The following is a 22500-nucleotide window of genomic DNA, read 5'->3' as shown; positions in this document are numbered from 1 at the left end:
AGATGCTTCTAATTCTGAAGGCCACAAGTAAATTTGCTTGAAAGGCAGTTGCAGGGTTTTACAGACCAGATGAATCATCAGGATAGAGGCAGTGTGAGGGTTTATCTTTTCGTCTAATTGCTTGATCAAAATTCACAAACAGCCAGCCGGTACTGCAGGCAGCCCCTATCATTCCATGTCCCATCTGTATACATTTCTACACACTTTTCTTTGCCCTGACCCCTGGGTTCTCCTGGGTACCAGTTGGTGTAGTTCACAGAAGCCCCATCCAGGTAGTGGAAGTCTCCAGGAGTCTGGTCTTCAATCATGCCCAAGTAGACATAGTTGTTGTACTTCTTCGCAATACTTGCAATGGCCTCGTTCTCCTCAGGAGTCCTCGGGACAGCAATGTTGCCTCCTGCTCTGGTACACATCTCTTTAATGGTATCAAAGTTGACTGACTGCCCATTGGTGGAAAAGACTTTATCCCCCACTGACAGCATGGATCCTTGCAAGCTGAGGACTAAGCAAAGGAGTCTGGGTTAGAGTCATGGATCCTGTTTCTCCATCTACTGCACTGACTTAGGCTCTTACCCTTAAGCTCTTTCCCACAATCTCTCCATCTCTGTTTTTCTCGGTGTTTTCCCATCCTAGTTTTAAGATCCATCTCTCTGTTCGCATTCACCTAACAATTAGTTATTGCTAGAAGGTACACTTTCCAGTGATATTGGGAATAGATCCTTTCTCTTACAGCATTGAGAGAGGTGTACTCGGTGGGATGCCGAGCGGCCCCCTTACCTCCCATTGTTTGCAGAATCTGATGTTTGATCTCATAGAGTTCAGTCTGGAGCTCCTCATCCAGGTAAGCTGGAAATCCTGTGGAGACCACACATATGCAGGATGAGGGCAATCCAGCAAAGAACTCCACTTGCTCCAGACAGGTAGCCGCCAGCTGCGAGGCTGGAGTTCTGTCACCTAATGCTGTACTTAGAGCCCAGGGCCCCGTTTCCAGGGCCCAGAAGCAGACCTTCTTACACACCCATCTCTTAACTGATCAGCTTTTCTGATCTGCCTTTCTATATCCTTTGACCGGCCCTTCATGTCCATCTATGAAAACAACCTCATCCCATATACTCTACCAGGATGAACAATGATGACCTCTGAACTCTTCAGAAAGGCCACTACACCGAGTCATACCCTGGGACTTCGGTCAGCATTTGGGATTCTTGATCACACTGTCTGCCTGGATTCCAGGTCCATATAGCCATGCCTACTTTTTAGGATGTCCAGAGCCTCAGCCCTAAGAAGGAGCCCTAGGCTTCCCAATCCTACCTACAGGACAGTCTTTCTCTTAATCAGTGACCATGATGCTTTTCAGTCTCTGAAGTGAGTTATTCAAACTCATGTGGTTCCTCTCTTTGAATCCATGCTTCCTTAGGCTTAGCAGTGTGTCTCGAACCCTTCCTCCCATCCCTCATGTGACATCACTGCTTTCTATTGGCCCTGGTCCCGCTCACCTGGGAGGCCCCTTTCTCCAGGCTCTCCCTTGTCTCCACGTTCTCCAGGTGCACCAGGGGCTCCGGGCAGCCCATCGCGTCCAGGAAGACCTGGCATTCCTCCAGGAGGGCCCATGGGACCTACAGAGTGAAGAGAGCGCAGATCTATGGACCTCCATTAGCACGTGGGTGACTCGCTTGTCCATCCGCAGGAATTTTGAAGACACACGCTCTAGCTTAAGGACTACAGAAAAGTCCCTTCAGCTAGAGCCCTAGACAGAAGGTCACCCAGAAACAGGTCCTCATCCCCGAGCTCAGGATGGGCTCTCCTTAGCTTCCACACAGTACCTGGAGGTCCAGGGTCTCCTTTGACACCGTCTCTCCCGTCTCTGCCAGGCAGACCATGGTTTCCAGGAGCTCCAGGGATCCCAGGGTTTCCAGCACAAACGTCTGTCACATTGCACTTGATCCCAGCGACAACAGTCAAGAAGAGGGTGAAGGCCAAAGAACACAGTGGCATGGCTACTATCCCAGTGGCTTCTGCTGCGGGAGGGAAGGGCCATCAGCCAACCTGTAACATCAGCATAGCTCTCCTCTGACCCCCATTCCTGCCGCACTTTGCAGGACCCAGGAACACAGAAGAACTTGACAGGCAGGTTCAAGTCGACCCAAGAAGACCCAAACTATTCCCAGTCAGAAATCCCCAGTATCTAAATCACACTGGATGCCTCTGACTTCAGATCCCTGAATAGAGAAGGAGAGCTCGGGTGAGTCAGAGGCCTGAGTCCTCAGGAGATTCTTGTCTGTTATAACTTTGCTGTGTAGTGCCCGGAAACTCACTGCCCCTCTCTGACCTTAGCTAATCCTGCCGTGCTCTGTAGACAATCCCGATAAGATTGTCTGTCAGGAGGTGTCTAGTCACCAGGTTACTCCACCTGCCCCTTAATGTTTTAAGTTCTATTGATTTGGGTTCTCAGAGAGACAGAAGTGAGAAGGATTCACAGTCCTGCTAAACTGTCAGTCGTAAGCAATACCTCTCTGCCCTCAATTCGTGTGTAGCTCTTGCTGCCAGAAACCCATATACCGGTGGATACCCAAAGGCCGGTGGCTAAGCTTACCCACATACAGAGCCTGCAGGCTGTGTGGCTATCTGCCTCCGGAGTCAGAGTGGACAAGTGGACAGCATCCTTTATAGACAGGTAGTCTGATAGCTTTCCCCACCCTCAGAGGCCCTTTCACACAGGAGGGCCGGGCAGGAAGCAGCCATGTGTGTACATAGCTCAGTTTCCTTCAGCGCACTTAACAAGAAGAACACTTAGAAACCTTGAGGGGACCACAGAATTGCAGAAGGCAAACTCCAGATGTGCGGGAAGGGAATCTTTCTCTTGTCAACGTCACCCTCTATTCTGAATTAACGCATGTGGCTAGCGGCACAAAATGGAAGGCTTTCCCAGGTTCTGATGAGATCCACTACCATTCAGGAAAGAAAGCAAACCACCAGAACAAACAAAATAAATAAATAAATAAAAAATCCATCAGTTAAGCTTGGCTCCTCTCTCGCCAATGGCCATAGGAAAGAAGCAGAAATGAAATACTAATGTTGGAAACTAATAAAAAGAATGGGAATAATAACGAGAAGATTGAAAGAAGGGGGACTAGGGGAAAGAAAAATAATGAAGGAGTAAGGTTAAATAAAAAAGCATGGGGAGAAAAGAGGAAGAAAATAGAGCAAAAAAACACACTCCAAAAAATCCATTTACAAAACAAAAACACACAAAATCCAATAAAGGTAAGGAGGGGAGTGGAAGAATTAAAAAACACTTCTCAGAATAAAATCAAGTGTGCGGCAGAGCCTGAAGAGCTGGTTCAGTGAGCGAAGCACTTGCCACGCAAGTGTGAGGGCCCGAGATTGCATCCACAGGACGACATGAAGCAGGGCTCGGTGGTACCTTGTGCCCCAGCCATCCTCTGTGCAGACAGGAAGTGGACACAGACATGCAAGTAAGAGGTAGGAACTGACGCACCACTGCCAACCAGGGACCCACAGACCAACACTGCAATAGGGCGCCGCTCTCTGGCCACTCAGATGGCGACTAACAAGCAACAGGACGAGCAGCAAGAGCTGAGCAGGCAAAACACCGGGAAAGCTCAAACCGGGAAAGCTCAAACCGGGAAAGCTCAAACCAGCTGCTGCTGGCTGAATGGGGTACAGCACAGGGATTTCGGAAGACAACTGGGAGGCGCCTCCAAATAGGAAACAAAAACGTACTCTTAGGATGCAATTTAATTCCTGGCTGTACACCTAACACAGTTGGAACTGGGTATTCCGAGCCTGCGCACAGCTGTTCGTATCGAAAGAGATAAACAGCCCCAGCGTTTATTCCAGACTCAGGGGTGAGCGAACGAAACGTGGCAGCCCATTGTTTACCCACAGGAAAGGATGGAAATAAACTTTGAACGCATTTTGGTAAACTGACAGGTACAAAAAGCAATCTATGGAATCGTTCTAATTATGTTAAATGCCTCGAGTAGGCAAGTCAATCCCATCGGAAAGTAAATAGTTACCACTAGTAGGCAAGGGAGAGAGAAGCTGAGGCGGACTGTTTAATACACGGGTTTTTTTTTGGGTGGGGGATGATAAAAATATTCTGGAATTAGATATTGGTAGTGATATAACATGTAAGGCCATTGGCTTACACACTTTTGAATGGTGGAGTTTATTAAATGCATATTAATTTGTTTGTTGTTTTCTATAGCAAAGTGCTTGATTCCCAGACAGCGCATTTAAAAAGGTAGCTATTTATCTAACAAGACCTTACCTATTGTGGGAAACCCTGGATCACAACATAAAATCCTGTCTCCAAAAGCAAGTAATCACGGCATTCAAGAGATGGCTCTGCAGTTTAAGAGCAGCGACTGCTCTTTCAGAGGACCCAGGTTCAATTCCCAACACCCACATGGCAGCTCACAATATCTGTGACATCCAGTTCCAGAAGACCTGCCACCCTCACTCAGACATACACGCAGGAAAAAACATCAATGCAAAATCTAAGAGAATATATAAACAAACAAAAAGTAAGCAAACAAAGAACCCGCAAAAACATTTACTTATCAACAACTTTCTTAGATTTCAATGGACTGAATATTTCTGAAGTAGAAGAACCTGGTGGCATAGGCCTATAACAGACCTAGGTGAGTCTGAGGCAGGAGGATCGCAGGCTCAAGGCTTGCCTGGGTTACAGAGTGAGTTCAAGGCCAGCCTAGACAACTTAGTAAGACACTATATGAAAAAACAAAATTAAAAACTGTGAAAAGGGGGACTGAGGATATAGACCTGTGGTAGAGCAGTTACCTGTATGACCACCTCCAGAGAAAGCCAGAAGCCAGCAGGGAGTCCCTGCGTCCTTTGATGTTCTTCCCAGGAGTAACAGAATGGGACAGTTTACATCATGGGGTCCCAGTCAGGCTCGGGGTAACTGTGGTCTTGGTGGACAAGGCAGTGCTATTAAATAGGGACCATAAAGTTCTAGGATACCATAGTATATGCCACACTGGGGTCATGGGGCCGGTGTCCTTAAGCAAAAGGACCCCGTGAGCCCCCCAAAGCGGGTTGTTTTTTTAAGCCAGTGGCTCTCCTCCACTTCAGACCCTAAGATAACTGTTCTAAGATCAATGGAGCTTGGTGCCAGCCACTCCCTCTAAGCCATTCTCCTCCGTAAGCACGGGGTTTTTGTCCCTCAAAGCAAGCCAAGAGGGAAGACAGGGAACACACACACACACATACAGAATTCACCTCCACACTTCACTGGGCTCCATTACTTGCTCATCATAGTAACACTGCAACAGGCTTCAGTGATTGTATTTGTAAAATAAATTGTTGCATTTATAAAATAGTTCTTAGCAGATCATTGCTGCAGGCATCGCACAGAAGAGCATTTTTGTGTTCGGTCCTACTCTTTATTAAAGGACTCTCTCAACAAAGGAGAAAAAACGAAGCATCATATTGGACAGGAGGGTTCTGGGGCGCAGATACACGAAGGCCTCCAAGAGCCCTGGATGAATGGGTAGAGAAAGTAATAAATCAGTTACAGGCTGGTCCTCTCTCTTGGAATGACCAGAACTTTCAAGAGTGCTTTCCCACGAGTATTGTGTGAATCAGCTCTGCCCTCTGCTGGTTGCGTGGGAAAATGTAGCCAACTGAAGGGCGGTGCAGACAAACGTTAAACAGAATGCACCCTCTCATCAGGTTCCGCATTTACAGAGCGCTGCTTTGACTCAGGAGGCCTGACAGGGCAGGAGATGGGGGTCACTTTGCTGTGTAATGAATTTCTCTCCTGATCCCGCTATCCTCATGACCTGGTCTGAGAGACAAAATCTTAGTTCTTGTGTGTGTTCCTTAGTCGATGCCCTTCTGGCAGATCGGTTCTGGGAACCTGGAGAAGTTTAATGGGAACTACTATCCACTCTGGCGTCCCTCAGAGGTAACAGGTACTGGCTAGACCCTTCGTGTCTTCTACATCCATTCCTCACTCGCCTCCTAACAAAATCTATCTTTATTCCCTGTAATATATGAGGAAGCTGAGTTTCAGGATAGCTCTGGGTCTTTCCAGAGACGATACAGCCTGCAAACTGTGACGCCTGGGTCAGATCTCATCTTGCTGGACCTCTGAAGCTCTGTTTGGTTTTTCCTGAAGATCCCAGCGCAGGTTCTGTTCACAATAACGAATGCCATGAGCCAGCTTAGGGTGGATCCAGCCTAGACCTCAGCTCCCAAGACTGTGCACCCTATCACACCGAAGCTCTGGCCTTACTCATTCTTCTTCCATGGTGCACACAGCCCTGCCATGCTTAACGTTGGTTCAGCCAAGCTACTGAGCAGAACAGTCCTCGCTCCCCAGCCTTGGTCCTGAGGTTGTAGATCACAAATGGTAAAGGCTTCCCCAAAGCCCTCAGCATGTGACCTGTAAGGATGGTAGTGGTGTTGAGGCAGGCTCTTGGAACCAGATGCTCTGAAGAGGTGAAGAAGGGCTGAGGAACTCCAGAGACTACTTCCCTTCTCCTTCCAGGAGAGGCTGAGCTCAGTCCTGCCAGTATCCTGGTGGCCACAGGGTAATGACCCTGCTGAAGCCAGGCCATCATTCCATCCACATGGACTTGACAAACTCAACCCAATCCAATCATGATTGAATCAAATTATGGAAAGCTACAAAGAGCGTCTTCTCTTCACGGAGCTACATAAAAGCAGGATCTTACAATTCTCACACTTTGAACATCTCTGGCTGAGCTGCTCCCAGTGATATCATATTTAGAAAAGATGAGCAGTGTCATGTAGTTAAAACTAACGATTTGTATGTTCTGGAAATCATAACGTGAATAAGTTAAATGGGCATAATTTATTAAATACTGTAAGTTTATAATAGTGCTGAGATGCAATTGAGAGACAATATACTTTCGTCTCAAAATATTTTTTAACTAAAAACATTTACTGATGACTCATAAAACATGATCGTGAGGGAAGTGAGACGTTATATAGAACCTTACGTAGAACAGATATTTGGCCCAGTAAGGCATCCTTAGTGCTCACTGAACTCCTAGCAGTGTTTCTCATAGTCTTGACTTTCAATGACGTTGGGTCTCCTCTCCTGTGCTGGTCGATCCTTCCCAAGATCCTTTGCTTCTTCTATCTATGGTGCTGCTTGTTTGGTTATTTTTGTTGTTGCTGTTGTTGGGAGGGGGTGTTGTTTCCTGTTTTTGGGGTTTTTTTTGTCCTTTTTGTTTTTTATTTGTTTGCTGGTTTGTTTTCGTTTTTGCTCTGTCAACTTGACACAAATTAGGGTCGTCTATGGAGAGGGAACCTCAACTGGGAAAATGACTCTGATTGCCTATAGGCAAGCCTGTGGGTATTTTCTTGATTGTCTCTAAGTAAGCCTAAGCATATTTGATGATAATTGCTGTGGGAAGTACCAGCCCATGGGTGATGTCACTCTGGACTGTCCTGGATTGTATAGGACAGTAGGCTGAGCCAGGCATGACGACCAAGCCAGGAAGCAGTGTTGCTCCATGACTTCAGTTCCAGGTTTCTGCCCTGACTTCCTCTTATGGTGGACGAAAATGGTAAGCTGACCCTTTTCTCACCACGTTGCCTTTTGGTCATGGTTTTTAACCACAGTGATAGAAAACAAAGGCATCCACCTTTTGCTGTGATCTTGACCCTTGAGAGTTCCATGGCTCAAAGGTATATTGTCTTTCTTGCTTTCTTTCTGCATGTGTCTGTATATGGCGTGTGTGTGAATATGCCTATCCTCATGTGAATGCTTACACGTGGAAGCCGACATTGGGAATCGTCCACAATCCTCTCAACCTTATCTCTTTCTTTTCTTTTTCTTATTGGATTTATTTATTTACATTTCAAATGTTATTCCCTTTCCCAGTTTCCTGTCCATAAGCCCCCTATCCCCTCCCACTTCCCTTCCACCTTCTTCATAAGGGCTTTCCCTCCCCCACTCCCCACATTCCCCTGCACTGGGGGGTCCAACCTTGGCAGGACCAAGGGCTTCTCCTTCCATTGGTGCCTTGCAAGGCCGTCCTCTGCTGCATATGCAGTTGGAGCCATGGGTCAGTCTATGTATAGTCTTTGGGTAGTGATTTAGTCCCTGGAAGCTCTGGTTGGCTGGCATTGCTGTTCTTATGGGGTTGCAAGCCCCTTCAGCTCTTTCACTCCTTTCTCTAATTCCTCCGATGGGAGTCCCGTTCTCAGTTCAGTAGTTTGCTGCTAGCATTCGCCTCTGTATTTGACATGTTCTGGCTGTGCCTCTCAGGGGAGATCTATATCTGGTTCCTGTCAGCATGCACTTCTTAGCTTCATCCATCTTATCTAGTTTTGCTGGCTGTATATATATGAGCCACATGTGGGGCAGGCTCTGAATGGCCATTCCTTCAGTCTCTGCTCTAAACTTTGCCTCTATATCCTCTCCTATGGATATTTTTGTTCCCCCTTTAAGAAGGAGTGAAGCATCCACATTTTGGTCATTCTTCTAGAGCTTCATGTGGTCTGTAAATTGTACTTTGGGTAATTCGAACTTTTGGGCTAATATCCACTTATCAATGAGTGCATACCATGTGTGTTTTTCTGTGATTGGGCTACCTCACTCAGGATGATATTTTCCAGTTCCATCCATTTGCCTATGAATTTCATAAAGTCATTGTTTTTGATAGCTGAGTAATATTCCATTGTGTAGATGTACCACATTTTCTGAATCCATTCCTCTGTTGAAGGGCATCTGGGTTCTTTCCAGCTTCTGGCTATTATAAATAAGGCTGCTATGAACATAGTGGAGCACGTGTCTTTGTTATATGTTGGAGCATCTTTTGGGTATATGCCCAAGAGAAATATAGCTGGATCCTCAGGTAGTTCAATGTCCAATTATCTAAGGAACCTCCAGACTGATTTCCAGAATGGTTGTACCAGTGTGCAATCCCACCAACAATGGAGGAGTGTTCCTCTTTCTCCACATCCTTGCCAGCATCTGCTGTCACCTAAGTTTTATATCTTAGCCATTCTGACTGTCAACCTTAATTCTTAAGGTAGGGTGTCTCAATTGAACTCAGGTTTTGTCGGTATTGTCTAGCTGGCCACTTGACTCTGAGTTATTTCTGCCTCCATCTCCCGAGTGCTGGAATTATAGCTGAGCTGCCACACCTACCTGAAATTAACCTGGGTAATGGGGATCTGAGCTCTTATCCTCATGATTGCCACCAGCACAGCAAGCGCCTTAACCGTTGAGCCAACTTCTCAGCCCTTCCCTCTTCTTCTATTGAGAGTGTCAAGCATGCATGTAACTCACTTTGATCAAATCCACCCATTTTCCTCCCCTTCACTTTCACCCCTGTGCCCTACCACAGTTTTTTTTCCCAACTTCATGTGGAAAAAAACCACTAACAATAGCAACAAAAAGAAAACAAAGCCCAGAGTCCATTTAGTGTGCCTTCATGTGCATAGATATATGACCAACTACTGGAGCTGCTCAGGGGTTGCCTTCCTGGAGGAAATGGACTCTTGGGTCCCCCAGCATCACCAATTGCCAATGGCTCTTTGGTGGGTGGTAAAGCTTCATGAGCTACTCTCCTACCCATGCTGGAATTTTGAGCCCTTCACTTTCTTCCTTTTAGTAATCATTTTTCCCGTTTTCATTCATAAACCTCCATACTGCAAATAGCCATTCCCAGACGTTTCATGGGGGTCTTGCTGCTCACAGAGGTTCTTGAAGAAGGTCACTTTTCTGTGAAGAAACTATCTCCTGACTCTAGGACTAGAGGCTGTTCTGAATGTAGAACCAACCACACCCAAGACCTGAGACCAGAATGTCTTTGGCTGGTGCCTCTGTCCTCTCCTCTCAGCAATAGGCCTGGGTCTTAGACCCCAGTCTTTCCCGATACCCAGGGCATGGGAATGAGGAGCCATGCTGACCTGCCCTCAGCCTCCTGCAAGCACATGTCCCAGAATCGATGCCTTCCCCAGTACCAACTCCTAGGAAATTACAAGAGTCCCGGCTCTACCTGCTTCAGCACAGCTCTAGGACTTGATGACTGCAAGAGGAATTAACTACTAAGAATCTCTACCTTAGAGGGACATGGAGCCAATGCAGTAACTCGCTGACAGTACAGGAGCGAGTCAGTGAGAAAATGTTAGTTCACTAGGGTTGGAGGAACTTCCATACAGGTCAGGGCTAGGGTAATCCCGGAAACAGCACCCAGATTTTCTGGGTGTGGGGGAGTCAGAAGTGCTTCACAGTGAAGCAGCTCAAGTTTGCCAACAAAGCCAAGCATAGCAAGTCTGCACAGATCACTTAGCGGGTAACGGCACTTCCTTGCAAGCATGAAAACCTGAGTTCAAATCCTTAGCGCTCATCTGAAAACGCTGTGTGTGGCCATGTGCACACCTGCCACTCCAGCGCGGTGGTGAGGGACGAAGATAGGAGGCTCGCTTGGGCTTGCTGGCCACCAGTCTAGCTCTGTGAAGGACTATCTCAAGGGAGTAAGGAGCAGGATACCCAGTGTCCTAGTACCCTCCCCTGGACATATACGCACACACCATAAACTGCAAGAAGAGGGTCATCGCTCCTTGAGTTTTTATTCGCCAAACTATCATCAGGTAATATTGACAAATAATGTCTTTGTTTCATATGAAATGTTGAAAGAAAAAAAGAGGCTCATTACTCTCAGGGTTAGAGCAAGTATACAATTCTGGATTTTTATTTAGATAAAGCTTGAATTACAGGAATTCAGCCTTCTGCATAGCCATCCTTCCCTCTGCTGGGAGGAACTTGGCTCCCAGGCAGCCCTGACCCCATGGAAAGACCCAAGCTTCTACATCACACACAGCTTCCGGATCTGTTGGCTCCTGGGGCTTTTCCCTCTGCTGTTTCCTCACCCTGGTGGAACGGGGAAAGCTGGGGTCTCTGTCCAGTTAAGGCAGATGCAAGGTGTCTGCTCCTTGATGAAGCTGCTCAGTCCTTCTCCTAGCCAGAACCATCGATATGAGCCAGGTCCCTTCCTGAAGTCATGTCTTTGAGAGCTATGAGGGCAGTATGCTGTGGGGAAGCCCCAACGAGGGACAGGCTGGGTGTGTGATGCTGATCATGATGGGACACCTAGAGACATGTTCTCAGGACTCTGCTAGACAGACACACCCAGGCTACCTGGTAAAAGTCAGTTCTCGTGAGATCTTGGGCAACTTGTCAACTGCTTGGACGCTGGCTCCTCACCTGGATCACCCACTTCCCCAGCAGCATTCAGACTGCATAAGAGTGAGGGTCCAGGGCACAAGAAAGCCTTGAAGGGTCCCCTGTAGAGGCTGTCTGTCTGTGCTGGAACAACGAACTGCCTCTCCTCTGTGAGGAAGGAAGCACACGGGGCTGTCCATGATTAGATCCCATGCTCAAAGAATTCACACTCCTGTCTTTGAGTGTTGGGCGCTAGGACCATGAAGCTTCCTCTTAATTACAGACCCCAGCCCAGCTTCATAGGCCAAGATACTCAGCTTTCCCTAAGCCCTCTTCCAGAACAAATGAGACACTTACGTGTTTCCATCTTGATTTTGTGGGAACACTGTCCAGGGCTCACCAAGAGCCATTAGGTTCATCTAATTCTCCTGAAACCCAGGCCTTAAATAAGAGGTCATAGCCTCTTGTCAATCCATGTGTCGTCACTCTGGTCAACATCTTGTTTGGGATGCAGGTGTGAGGGTTAGGGTCAAAATTCCTAGAGTCAAGATCTGTTTCTTGGCTCTGATACACGTAGCTATAGGAACCTGTCAAGAGCTTCATAACTCTCTGAGCCTCAGTTTCCCCATCTGTCACTGTGGATAATGAAGATACCACCTTATTGTGTTGGAATGAAGAACACACAGCTCAGTCCCTCACAGAATGCAAATGTTCAGGGGACACTGACCATATTCTATGGAGCAGATGCCCAGTCTCAGAGGGACCCTGGCTCAGGACCTCTGGCTGCCAATGTGAAGGGGAAGCCAGAGATATGGGACAATACATTCATCTGGGCACATGTCCAGGATGGAGGAAGAGATGGCCTGGTTAGGTTCAGACTATGGGAGGAGATGACAGGAGTAACTTTTACACAAAATTAACATTGCTGTCATCTGAGAGACAGGGAGGGAACATTGACTATCCTTGCAAGGAGACCTGATAACCTAGCACCAGAAACCACCTGCCGTGCCATTAATAAGATGTTTGCAGATTGCCGGGTAGGGGAAAATCAGAGGAAGCTGGCTTTGCCATGAGGGTGGGAAGCAGGGAGGGCACTCTGAGACCAGGGAGCTGAGATCTTGAAGAGGTTGAGTATAGGACAGAGCTAAGCTTCCCAGCAGCTCTAAAACACAAGCTTCTTAGGGATCTCCCAGGGAAACTCGCTTCTTCCGAAATGACCATAGCATGCAGTCTTCTGGTAGATGGGTTTCTTCAGATCCAAGTCCCTGCACAGTCGGGGAAGGCAAAGATCGTTTTTAGATGGGAAATGGTAGTGGGCCCTAGGGGTGGTCCTAGAAGGGGCTTTCCCTCCCACACCTGCACCCTATCTACACTACAGTGCTCTCCTCTTTAGGTTAAGAAGTGGAAGCTCCAAGTCAGAGACGGCTGAGCAATAACACGCCAGGACCAGGATAAAAGCTCTGCCTGAGGTAACTCTCTCTACTCCATGGTTTAGCCAAGGCCAGTGCTCTCATAGCCAAGAGCCAGAGACTAGGGATGCCATGACAGTGTGGAGGAATGGACTGGCCTACTGAATTCCTAGACATCCGGCTGAGATGCTCCAGCTACTCAAAGATGGATTCACCAGGACTACTTTCTGCTGGACCTCCTTCTGCTGAAAAGCAGACACCCTTGTTGAGGGCATGCACTGATCTATGTAGAGTCCAGGCACTGTGCTGAGGGGCCAGGCACTTGAGACCCTCCTGTTGTAAGTGTCTGAAAAACCCTTTCTGTTTGGGTGCCCACCTAAGCGTAGGAGTGGGAAGGTGCCAGGCAATGGCAGCACGATGGCACTTTTTACCTGACGATAACGCCGGGCCGGAGGTCAAAGTTCTTGTTCACAACCTCTAGTAGCTCTCGCTCGGTCTTCTTGGAGGTCCCGTAGGTGAAAATGGAAATGGACAGAGGTTCTGCCACACCAATGGCATAGGACACCTTCAAGAAAGACCTGGCTCAGAGACTGAGCCTCTCACAGACTTTACAGAGCAGAGGCAGCAGGCATCACACTGCTCCTGCCAACAAAGCCCCTACTTCTCCTGCCCAGTAGCCCTCTGTCTTCAGGTGCGACCAGTGATCAAAAGAAGGCTTTCCCACTGGGCTCATATCTCTTTATCCAGGCTAGGCTGGAGCCTTTGGCAAGGACAGGAAGGTAGGATCAGAGTAGGTGGGGGCAACCTACCTGAACAAGGACTCTCCGGCAGAGCCCAGCCTTCACCAGGGACTTGGCCACCCAACGGGCGGCATAAGCTGCTGAGCGGTCCACCTTGGTGTAGTCCTTTCCAGAGAAGGCACCACCACCATGGGCACCCCAGCCTCCGTATGTGTCCACAATAATCTTGCGGCCTGTGACACCTGCATCCCCCTGTGGCAGGAGACAAATGGACAAGAGAGGAGAGCCATTGAGGCTGAATGCAGATTGAGAGGAAGAAGCGAAGCTGATCTCCTATGGGTGCTCTCCATGGCCCCTTTTGTCAGGCAGAAGCCGTGAGTTCTCTTGTCTCAGTCCTTCCTGGCACTGACCAGCTATGAAAATCAGGCAACCTGTCAAAGCCTCATGGAAAAGTTCAGGAGATGGGCCAGAGGTCATCCAGGGTCATACCTTCACTTTTGAGTCCACTATACAAAGCCATCCACCTGCGGTAGGAATTGTACTGCAATAAACATAACGCCAGGCTATCATCCTGATCAGTGCCACCATGTGGCTCACCTCGTAAGTGTGCTCTGTGCACACTTCAGCAGTTCAAAAACACATCTTCAAATGGAGCTGGATTTAACAAGTTGGAGAGAGTGCAGTTACTTTAAGTCTACTTAGAGAGTCACGCTTTGCACTTACCCATCTAGACTTTGAGATATCCTTCAAGAAAACAAGGAACTTAACTTTCTGCCTTATTAGGACACTGTTTGATCATAGAACTTATTGTAGGACTCAACCTTGTGACAATCCCCTGCTAATCCCTACCTCCCCAGTCCTGTGTATAGGAGAAAGGGACAATGGCTATACCTGCTTTTATAAAAATCACCTCTGCTGTCCTGGCAGTAATAGCTGGAGAGCCCCATAGCAAATTTCTAGCAAGTATTGCCTGGGAAAGCGAGCCTGGAGCAAGCACTACAGAGATGAGTGATCACCCGACCAAGTAGGGAGAGGTGACCGTGGCTGGGGGCAGGCGTGGGGGCATTTGGAAGGGCTGGATAGGAGGGCGTAGTAGTACTACGTAGTAGACTCCTATGCGCATGTCCCTCTTTTTCCATATTGACAGATATACAGAGCGTCTACCATGTCTGCCAAAGTCCACATTTACTTCGTGGGCAGACACTGCTGAGGTACTTAGAACTACATCTCTCATCTCTGTACACTGGGACACGAGCAGTGCAGGCATCAAGACCCAGCAACGAACGGGGCCTTATCCAGACACAAATACCCACCTGGGGACCTCCGATGACAAACCGCCCACTTGGCTGCAGGTGGTAGATGGTGTCTTCATCCAGGTACTTGGCTGGCACCACAGCTTTGATCACCTGCTCCTTCAGGGCCTCTCGCATGGCCTCCAGTGTTATGTCTTCGTTGTGTTGCACAGAGATGACGATGGTGTGGACGCGAACAGGGATGACAGCACCATTATCCTGCACGTACTGAACTGTTACCTGTCCGTCGGGGGAGATACTGTGAGGTCCAGGCCTGAGCTGAGCATATGGCTGTCAGGCGCAGATCTCCAGGAGGTGGCCTGAGCTCCTGAAGGGCCGAAAGAGTCCCCGTGTCCCTAAAGGCTCTTTGGGGAGTGAATATGGCACGTGCTCATATTTGTTAACTTGCTCAACTCTGTCGTGACAGCAAAAGGCACACATATATGGCACTGTCTTTCAACTGGGATGGCCAGAGACTGCTGGTGCTAATGCCCCTCTCTGGTTACTTCCCATGTACTTCCCCCACTTCTATGAGTGAACACACGAATTCATTCACAGAGACAAAGGTACCTTGGTCCTAGAATGTGAAGGACCAAGATGCATCTTTAGCCAAGGCTATATTTGTTGGCACAGAGAGCTTCTGAGATAGAGAGAAGGAGCCTGGCAAGTGGCCCTCTGCATTCAGTAAAGAATCCGGAAGTACGTTGGGACCAGCAGACTTTGCCAGGTGGATGGACAGGGTGAAGGAGGCTCTAGCCAGGACTGTTGGCTAAAAGGGCAGAAAGCAAGGAGTCCCCATTGTCCTGGTACTTTGCCAAAAGAAGGAAAAGCAGAGCATACTTGGGTAGGAGTCAGAATCCTGCCTATGAGGTCCTGCCAGGGCAAGCCATGGAGACCCCTCAAACATTCGCTTCCATCATGTCCAGTTCTGTTCCCACCCTGTGTTTTACCAATTAAGATCTAAGATATCACAGTGAGGGAGGTGTCATGCCCCACACGCTTTACAAATGACATAAACTAAGAGATCAGAACTTGACTGACATCACACAGTTTGTGAGGGTCCCAAGATCCAGACCTTGCTCAAGCTGATCCAAAGCTTGTCACTCCTACTGTAGCACAGACAAAACGCTCTTTAGCTCTCTAATGACATGTCACTGGGCACAGACACATGATATCTCAGGTGGCAAGGAAAAGCAGCTAGGTCCCCATGGGTTTGCAAGGTGGAGGGGGGGTGGGTTGGCAGAAGAGGTGGTCAAGAAAGAAGCAATGAGTGAACAAGCTTTGCATGTTAGAAGCCATGACATAAATTGGTCAACATTGTGGCCCATTCTATAGACAACAAAGGTTAGGTTCCACGATGCAAACATTTTGGTCAAGATCATACACAGGAGCTGAGTTCTGACCCAGAGCTTTAGAGCTAAGGCTCTGTTTAGCAGACAGTTGCTACTTAAGACCATGAACCATATTCTAGGTATCCATGCTGCCTGAGACAATATGTACCTAGGTGCAGTATACACACAGCTTAGGGTCATAAGATGCTTGCAACATTGTGCCTATATTATAGCAAAATCCTAAGTAGGGGTCTGACTGGCTGACCAGACAACATAGATAGCTGTCTATCCTAGGGCCCAGTTAGGACCCTGCAGCAAGCAATCCCTTGCTGAGGCCGTGCTGAAATATAGTCTCTCCTTGACCATGCCTTAGACAGCCATCCAAAGCCATCTGTTATTTTGCAGTCTTTCAGCTAAGATCAAGTATAGCCAATGGGGTATGTATCAGAATTCTGTTCAGTGTCCTGCTGGTCCAAAAAGCAACAGAAAGACATCCAGAAGAAGAGACAGAAAGAGCCCTGGCCATCTACCATCTGACCCTAGTGAGACTGGCAGGTACACAATCATTGAGGACTAACCTTTAAATCCTTGTTTGTCCACACACGGGAATTACCCTCACATAGGACTCCACAAGGGGGAGTTAGAGTGGGGATGGGCACTCCTAAGGGAGGAGACCCTTGGTAGGCTCCAGGACCAGAGTTATCTCGTGTATCCTTGGGAGGAGGTTCAGTCTTGAGACAATTCTCCAACTGAGCTGCTCTCCACCGAGCCCTGATGGCTCTGTCCCTACTGGGCAAATACTAGGCTGTGTTTTTGCAGAACTCCTGGAACGGCATGACAGGGCAAAGGCCTGAGCTCTGCTCTTATCTCGTCCTGTCAGCAGATATGGGCAAAAACACACTATGGAAAACAGAGCTCTGACCTGGTACAAAAATAGCCACTGGACTGCCAGCCCTGATTCTCAGTATCAGCGGCAACAGTTTGTTCAGGTGGAAAGACTCATCCTGGTCACAGTCAACACAGGTGACAAGGGAAATCCTTTACAACGAGGCTGTGGAGGAGGAGGCCAGTTACTGTCCTGGAGCAGCACTGCCTGCATAGAAGCAGACCTAGGAGGCAGCTGGGCTGTCCGGTGTCCCGTGGTCCCCTGTGACAGGCATATATATTACATCTTATGGAGGCTCAATGCATCCTCTCAGGAAAGGACACCCCCTTAGACTCCCTCTTTCCCTAACTGCTCCTAAGACTTGGAAACCATTTTCTAATACAAGGGAAATGAATGAGGCCTTTCTAACTGCAGCTACAGGAGCTCAAAGCATTCCCTCTGTTCCTCTCTTACCAGAGGGAAAGGAAGCTTCAGGAGGCCTGTTGTCTCCTGCCCACCCCTACTCTGGGATTGTCTTTTCTGTGGAACTCCATGTTTCTAAGCCCTTTCTTTTGGTACCACCGCAGTCTACCTGTTAGCTCTTCTGTCCCATAATCTCCAGCAATATTTGAGAGATCCCGATGGCCCCCACTCCACCTTGAAAGTCATACAAATAGCACAAGAAGCCCTACGAAAATGTTTTATTAGGATGATAAGCACATTCAGTTGCCCTAAGGGGAGCCAGTATGAAGCCTACCCAGAGAGAAGGATGGATCTTGGTGGTTGGAATAACTAGGCACAACTACAGGCACCACATCGGGCCAGAAAAGCATCAATAGCAATTACAAGTACAAGAGAGAGAAAGAGAGAACAGTCTAGTGGGGCCACAAGAGGCATTCACAAGGATATGGAGATGGCTGACCCTGAAGAAAAAACACAAATAAGTTGAAGGATGGTGTACGTGCCCTATGACCCAAGGGTAGGTCAAGTGGGATGATGCTAGTGAATTGGAGATGCTGAGAAAAGAGATGGCAGAGAAAAGGTATGGTGGAATGGCATCGAAGTCTAAAGTCTGCCATGTCACGTGTATTCTGCTCTCCTCTCACAGGAAGTAAAAACTATAGAGAATTCTGAAGAGAGGGGGATGATGAGGAAAAGTTAACTGTGGTTCGCAAGCAGGGAGAACCTTCTGGGGGCACAGAGTACTGTTGCTGGCTTGGATGAAGTAGGGACCAGACCAAGAAAGGCTGGGCTGTGGTGAAAGGGATGCTCATCCGGGGAAACATGAGACACTAGTACCATGGAGACGGGGGGCACCAGGCAGGCCTTGGGGTTGTGCTGTGCTCCACCCAGTCCTCTGCTGAGTAAAAGGTAATAGTGAGCAGCACAGGACGGCCTCTCAGCATGTGAGCTCGCCATGCTAAGAAACAGGGCTGCTGATTTGGAGGGACCAGGGTTGGAAGATTCATGAGCCAAGTGTGTGAAGAGATGAAGATTGCATGTGGGGAAAGACGTGCCAAGACCTTGGAGCATCACCCTTTGGAACATGAAAAAGGAGCCAGGGCAGGCAGCCATTGTCCAAAGGCCATCGGGAGACTGAAGAGGGTCAGGGAGCCTCAGTGTGTGCTAATGTTTGAAAGGGATTTCATCACGATGGGGAGGGAGGTCAAGGCCCGTGGGGCTGGAGTGGGACAAGTCAAGGGTAAAGACAAGGGAAAGGGTTTCCGGAGAGAAGGCCTGCGCATGGTGGGAAGACCTGTGTGCTCTTAAAGGCAGGGCCGCCATGTCTGAAACTGGCGAGGACGTAAAACTGTGGCAGGAACCGAATTACCATCGGAGTCTACGTGTGCTAACGAAATAAAAGTAGAATTATTTTTTAAAGCCTGTCTGAGTTTTTGAATAATTTTATAATAAATTTTGATGAGGGTGAGGATGGGAAATGTGTTTAGCCTGAAAGAGTTTTCAAATAAGTGATCCCTTTCAAAATGGATAATGTGTTGAGTACCTAAGTAGAATATTTTCATCTTAAAAACAGCATGAGTAAGGTGTAATTAACCACATAGATTTGAGGCTCCCCCCACAAGAGGAAATTCACGTCTGGCACTATAAAGCACATGACTGGAGACAGCGTAAGCCCAGTGAAGAGCCTACCAATGTTGTTTTACTAAACAGATGTGGTGTGAAGCTACCTTCTACGGATTTTCACTTATATATATTCCCAAACTGCTAATGTGTCGACCGTGGTCGGAGAAGATCCTGTCTGCAGTCGGTGATGGCAAGGCAGAGACTCCTAGCAGATCAAAGTGCTGAGGACAAGCGATCGTTGAGTACTTATCCCTAAACGGAATGTTCCCATCTTGAACGCTCAGGGAACAAGGTGGAAGAGGGTGCGGAAAGAATAGGAGAAGAGCCAGAAGCCGGGAAAGAGTGCTGTGAAATGCTGTTTTCTAGACACGGCATTGCATCCATAAATCCAGGGGAGCTTTGGCTCTCTGCACGATATCTGCACAAGGTTGAGCCAGTCAATGCTTCACTGTGCATAGGAGAAAGGCACATGACATCGCACTCTCCCTCAGGAACTGTAGGCAACGAATGGTCAGTTACCTTCATTCAAATAAGCAACCCCTTTACCCATGTTCATGCAAGCAACTATAATTAAAGGCAGTGGTCTATCCACACAGAGAAACACATGAAAGTGGGAGGGAGGACTGGAAAAAAGAAGAAGGGCTTGGTGAAGTGGGAGGGAGATAAGGGAGGATAACAGGGCATATAACCAAGCATGTGGTGTGTGTGTGTGCTGTAAAAGGGTGAATTAAAATACAGATCTTTTTGGCAAATGAATATATACATATACATATATATGTATATATATACATATATATATACATGCATGCATACATACATATATGCATATACATACATACATATATGCATATACATACATACATACATATATGCATATATATGTCATGGGGAAAATGTGCCCAGAGCCACGATGACTCGGTGTAAGGGTGATGAATGCAGCTCACCTGAGTCTTAGAATCAGGTCTCAGCCAGGGAAGGACACCAGAGCGCCTCAGATCTGCCATCCGGGTGTTGAGTTTGTGAGCAAGAACAATGGTGAGCGGCATGCACTCCTCTGTCTCGTCAGTGGCATAGCCAAACATCAGACCCTGCAGTAGGACAGCTACCTTAGAACTCAGCAGCCACAGTCTCAAATCACACACACACACACACACACACACACACACACACACACACACATTTGGTGCTTCAACAGTTATGCAGAATTTCTCTCACACACACAACACTGTTGTGTTTGGCATTTTAGAAGGAGAAGACATTGCCTCTGACCTCCAACACTCTGGAAGGAGGAAACGAGCCTAAATCTGTCATTAGCAATCACAGGCTTCTACCACACAGCCTGACATGGCCGCCAGGTAGCAACTTACTGCAGACATGATCTTCCCCATGTCTCCAGAGTGACATGAGTGTAATTAACTCAGCAGGCTTCTCCTCATGCTCAGTCCAAACACCACACTGGTCCACCCCTCACACGGCTGACATACCTGATCTCCTGCACCAACGTCCTCCTCATTTCTGTCTAGATGGACACACTGGGCAATGTCTGGGGACTGTTGCTCCAGAGCCACGAGCACATTGCAGGTCTTGAAGTCGAAGCCTGGGCAGGAGTAAGGAGTAGGGACATGTGTCAAGGCAGGACTGTAAGTTTCTTGGTGGACCTCTCGGTCACTGGTGTGGCATTTAGTGTTAGGGGTGGTAGCCTCTGGTTCACAGTTGAGGCCCAGGATATTGAAAGACCTCATATTTGCCTCCACGGTCATGCAGAACTCTTTTAAAAGAGAATATTCTCCATGATATATCTTACTGTATTCAGTTACACCTTGGTTTAAAAAAAAAAGGCTATCCTACACAGAAATGTGACAACCCACAACAATGGTACCAGCCAGACAGCATCAAGGACATTCTGACTGATGAGCAGGTAAGCAACACATGGCCTTGCTCCCCTAAGAATCCCAGAAAACCCTCCAGAATCCCACCTGAAAATCAAAACACTAGCAGGGCATGGTCCTATTTATAATCCCAGCACTTATGAAGTGAAGCAGAAAACCACTTTTGGTTAGTCTGGACCACTTTGAATCCTGTCTGAGAGAAAGGCAAAGAAAGAGAAAGCAGAATAGATGTAGGGAGAAAGGGAGGGAGGGAAGGATGGAAGGAGGGAGGGAGGGAAGAAAGGAGGGACAGAAGGAGGGAAGGAGAGAGAAGAGACAGAATATCACTGCAGTGATTGAAAATCAAGGGTCTTTCACATATTGCCATTTAGAAGCCCAACTATATATACCTTACCCATAGATATATATGTATGTATATGTGTGTATGTGTGTGTGTTTATTATTTGCACACATGTTGAATAATAAGTATCACGTATATGAACTCTCTAGAGAGACTCCTAGAGCTGGGGGTCCTATGACAAAGCTACAACTCTGGAACCAAGTCCCCATCTGCAAAGCGGCAGTAGAAAGTTGAGGTGGTCCTCTGCATGTTGTGTGCGAGCTCAAGGAAGCCTCACTACCAGCAACCCCTGTTAGTGAGCCAGAACTCCTGTAGACAACAAACTTAGGTCTAGCCTTAAGCTCTATGTACTTTTCCACCTCCCCAAGGTGTCTCTGGATGGAATGTTCCTCCTCTGCCTCCTCCCCCGACACCCAAACTTGACCAGCTCCCAGTTAGTGTCCTTGAACATTTACTTACGCAATTCTACTCCAATATTGCATAAGATGAGAGCAGATTCACAGAGAACACCTCAGAGCTAGTCATTTGAAGCCAAGTAGTCCCTCTTGGCTTGGCCCTTTGTCTCCTCCTCACCCCCACCATTCCCCAGTGAATGTTTCTGATGCAAAACTCAATGGGTAATCTTTAGAGGGGGCCAAAGGGCTCTGCTTTGAGTATTAAGATATTTCCATTTTGCCTAATCATTGAGTAGAAATAATACCTCTTCCTGGTGCTAAATGAGTTCAATTTTGCCATAGTTGGGCTCAACAGACACTTAATCCTTTCTAAAGAATGTGCCTTATGGAAATGTTCTTTGCAACCTAATGCAAGGCATGGAATTGAATAAGGTATAGATGCAAATAAGTTGACTTCTCAGAGTATAACAGGGAGAGGCTATACATGGTAATGCCCCAAAATGCTGTTATTCAGGATTATAATTTTCTTCTATAAAGGCCACACATCTTAAATGGAAAATTAACTTGCATGTACTGTTTCTCTAGACATTCTAAAATATCCCCACACCCCAAGAAGTGGTCTTTCTCATGATTGTTCTAGGTCAACACATCTCTCACAGTGACCTCTGGAAATTGAAAGAAGTCCAACAGAGAGTCAGAGGGAATTTTCTTTTAGAAAAATAAGTCTGGAAAAAAAATGAAATTTAAATTGAATGAATGCTAATTGCAAGAAGCCATAGTAGAACTTTGAGGAAGTCGGGTCTGAGCCTTTTCCAGGAAACTGATGTGGATAAAGGACAAATCGAGGCTCCACCAAAATGTCTTTGCAAGCAGGTGCCATGCCCTGGTCTCCTGATTCACCCCCCAGGCTCGACTGCTTCCTGCCATGCCCAGGCATAAGCAGTGGCATCTTCTGGG

At 47.6% G+C, this 22500-nt stretch overlaps 2 protein-coding genes across 5 annotated transcripts in view; both read right to left on the bottom strand.

Annotated features, from left to right (window-relative positions):
• The window catches only part of LOC116914537 (pulmonary surfactant-associated protein A), a 3314-nt gene extending 684 nt beyond the window's left edge, over positions 1 to 2630 (bottom strand). Inside the window, exons 1-5 of one of the 4 annotated variants that reach the window (XM_032918868.1) lie at positions 2594 to 2630; positions 1824 to 2219; positions 1497 to 1616; positions 778 to 855; positions 1 to 502 (exon numbers count right to left, since the gene is read on the bottom strand). The exon at positions 1 to 502 is cut by the window's left edge and continues 684 nt beyond it. In XM_032918868.1, coding sequence (XP_032774759.1) covers positions 126 to 502; positions 778 to 855; positions 1497 to 1616; positions 1824 to 1995 — 747 coding nt within the window. In that variant the 5' untranslated portion in view covers positions 1996 to 2219; positions 2594 to 2630 and the 3' untranslated portion in view covers positions 1 to 125. Of the gene's footprint in view, positions 503 to 777; positions 856 to 1496; positions 1617 to 1823; positions 2527 to 2593 lie in introns of those variants that run through there. The other 3 variants (XM_032918867.1, XM_032918866.1, XM_032918869.1) reach the window with 3 other exon arrangements.
• Positions 2631 to 10699: 8069 nt separating this feature from the next.
• Mat1a (methionine adenosyltransferase 1A) overlaps positions 10700 to 22500 on the bottom strand; it is a 17424-nt gene continuing 5623 nt past the window's right edge. Inside the window, exons 4-9 of the mRNA XM_032918764.1 lie at positions 20404 to 20516; positions 19864 to 20007; positions 14660 to 14878; positions 13416 to 13598; positions 13038 to 13171; positions 10700 to 12462 (exon numbers count right to left, since the gene is read on the bottom strand). Coding sequence (XP_032774655.1) covers positions 12360 to 12462; positions 13038 to 13171; positions 13416 to 13598; positions 14660 to 14878; positions 19864 to 20007; positions 20404 to 20516 — 896 coding nt within the window. The 3' untranslated portion in view covers positions 10700 to 12359. The remainder of the gene's footprint in view (positions 12463 to 13037; positions 13172 to 13415; positions 13599 to 14659; positions 14879 to 19863; positions 20008 to 20403; positions 20517 to 22500) is intronic.

The sequence above is a fragment of the Rattus rattus genome, chromosome 13, assembly GCF_011064425.1.
Source record: "Rattus rattus isolate New Zealand chromosome 13, Rrattus_CSIRO_v1, whole genome shotgun sequence".
NCBI classification, from domain to species: domain Eukaryota; kingdom Metazoa; phylum Chordata; class Mammalia; order Rodentia; family Muridae; genus Rattus; species Rattus rattus.
This window is presented reverse-complemented; position numbering and strand designations above follow the sequence as displayed.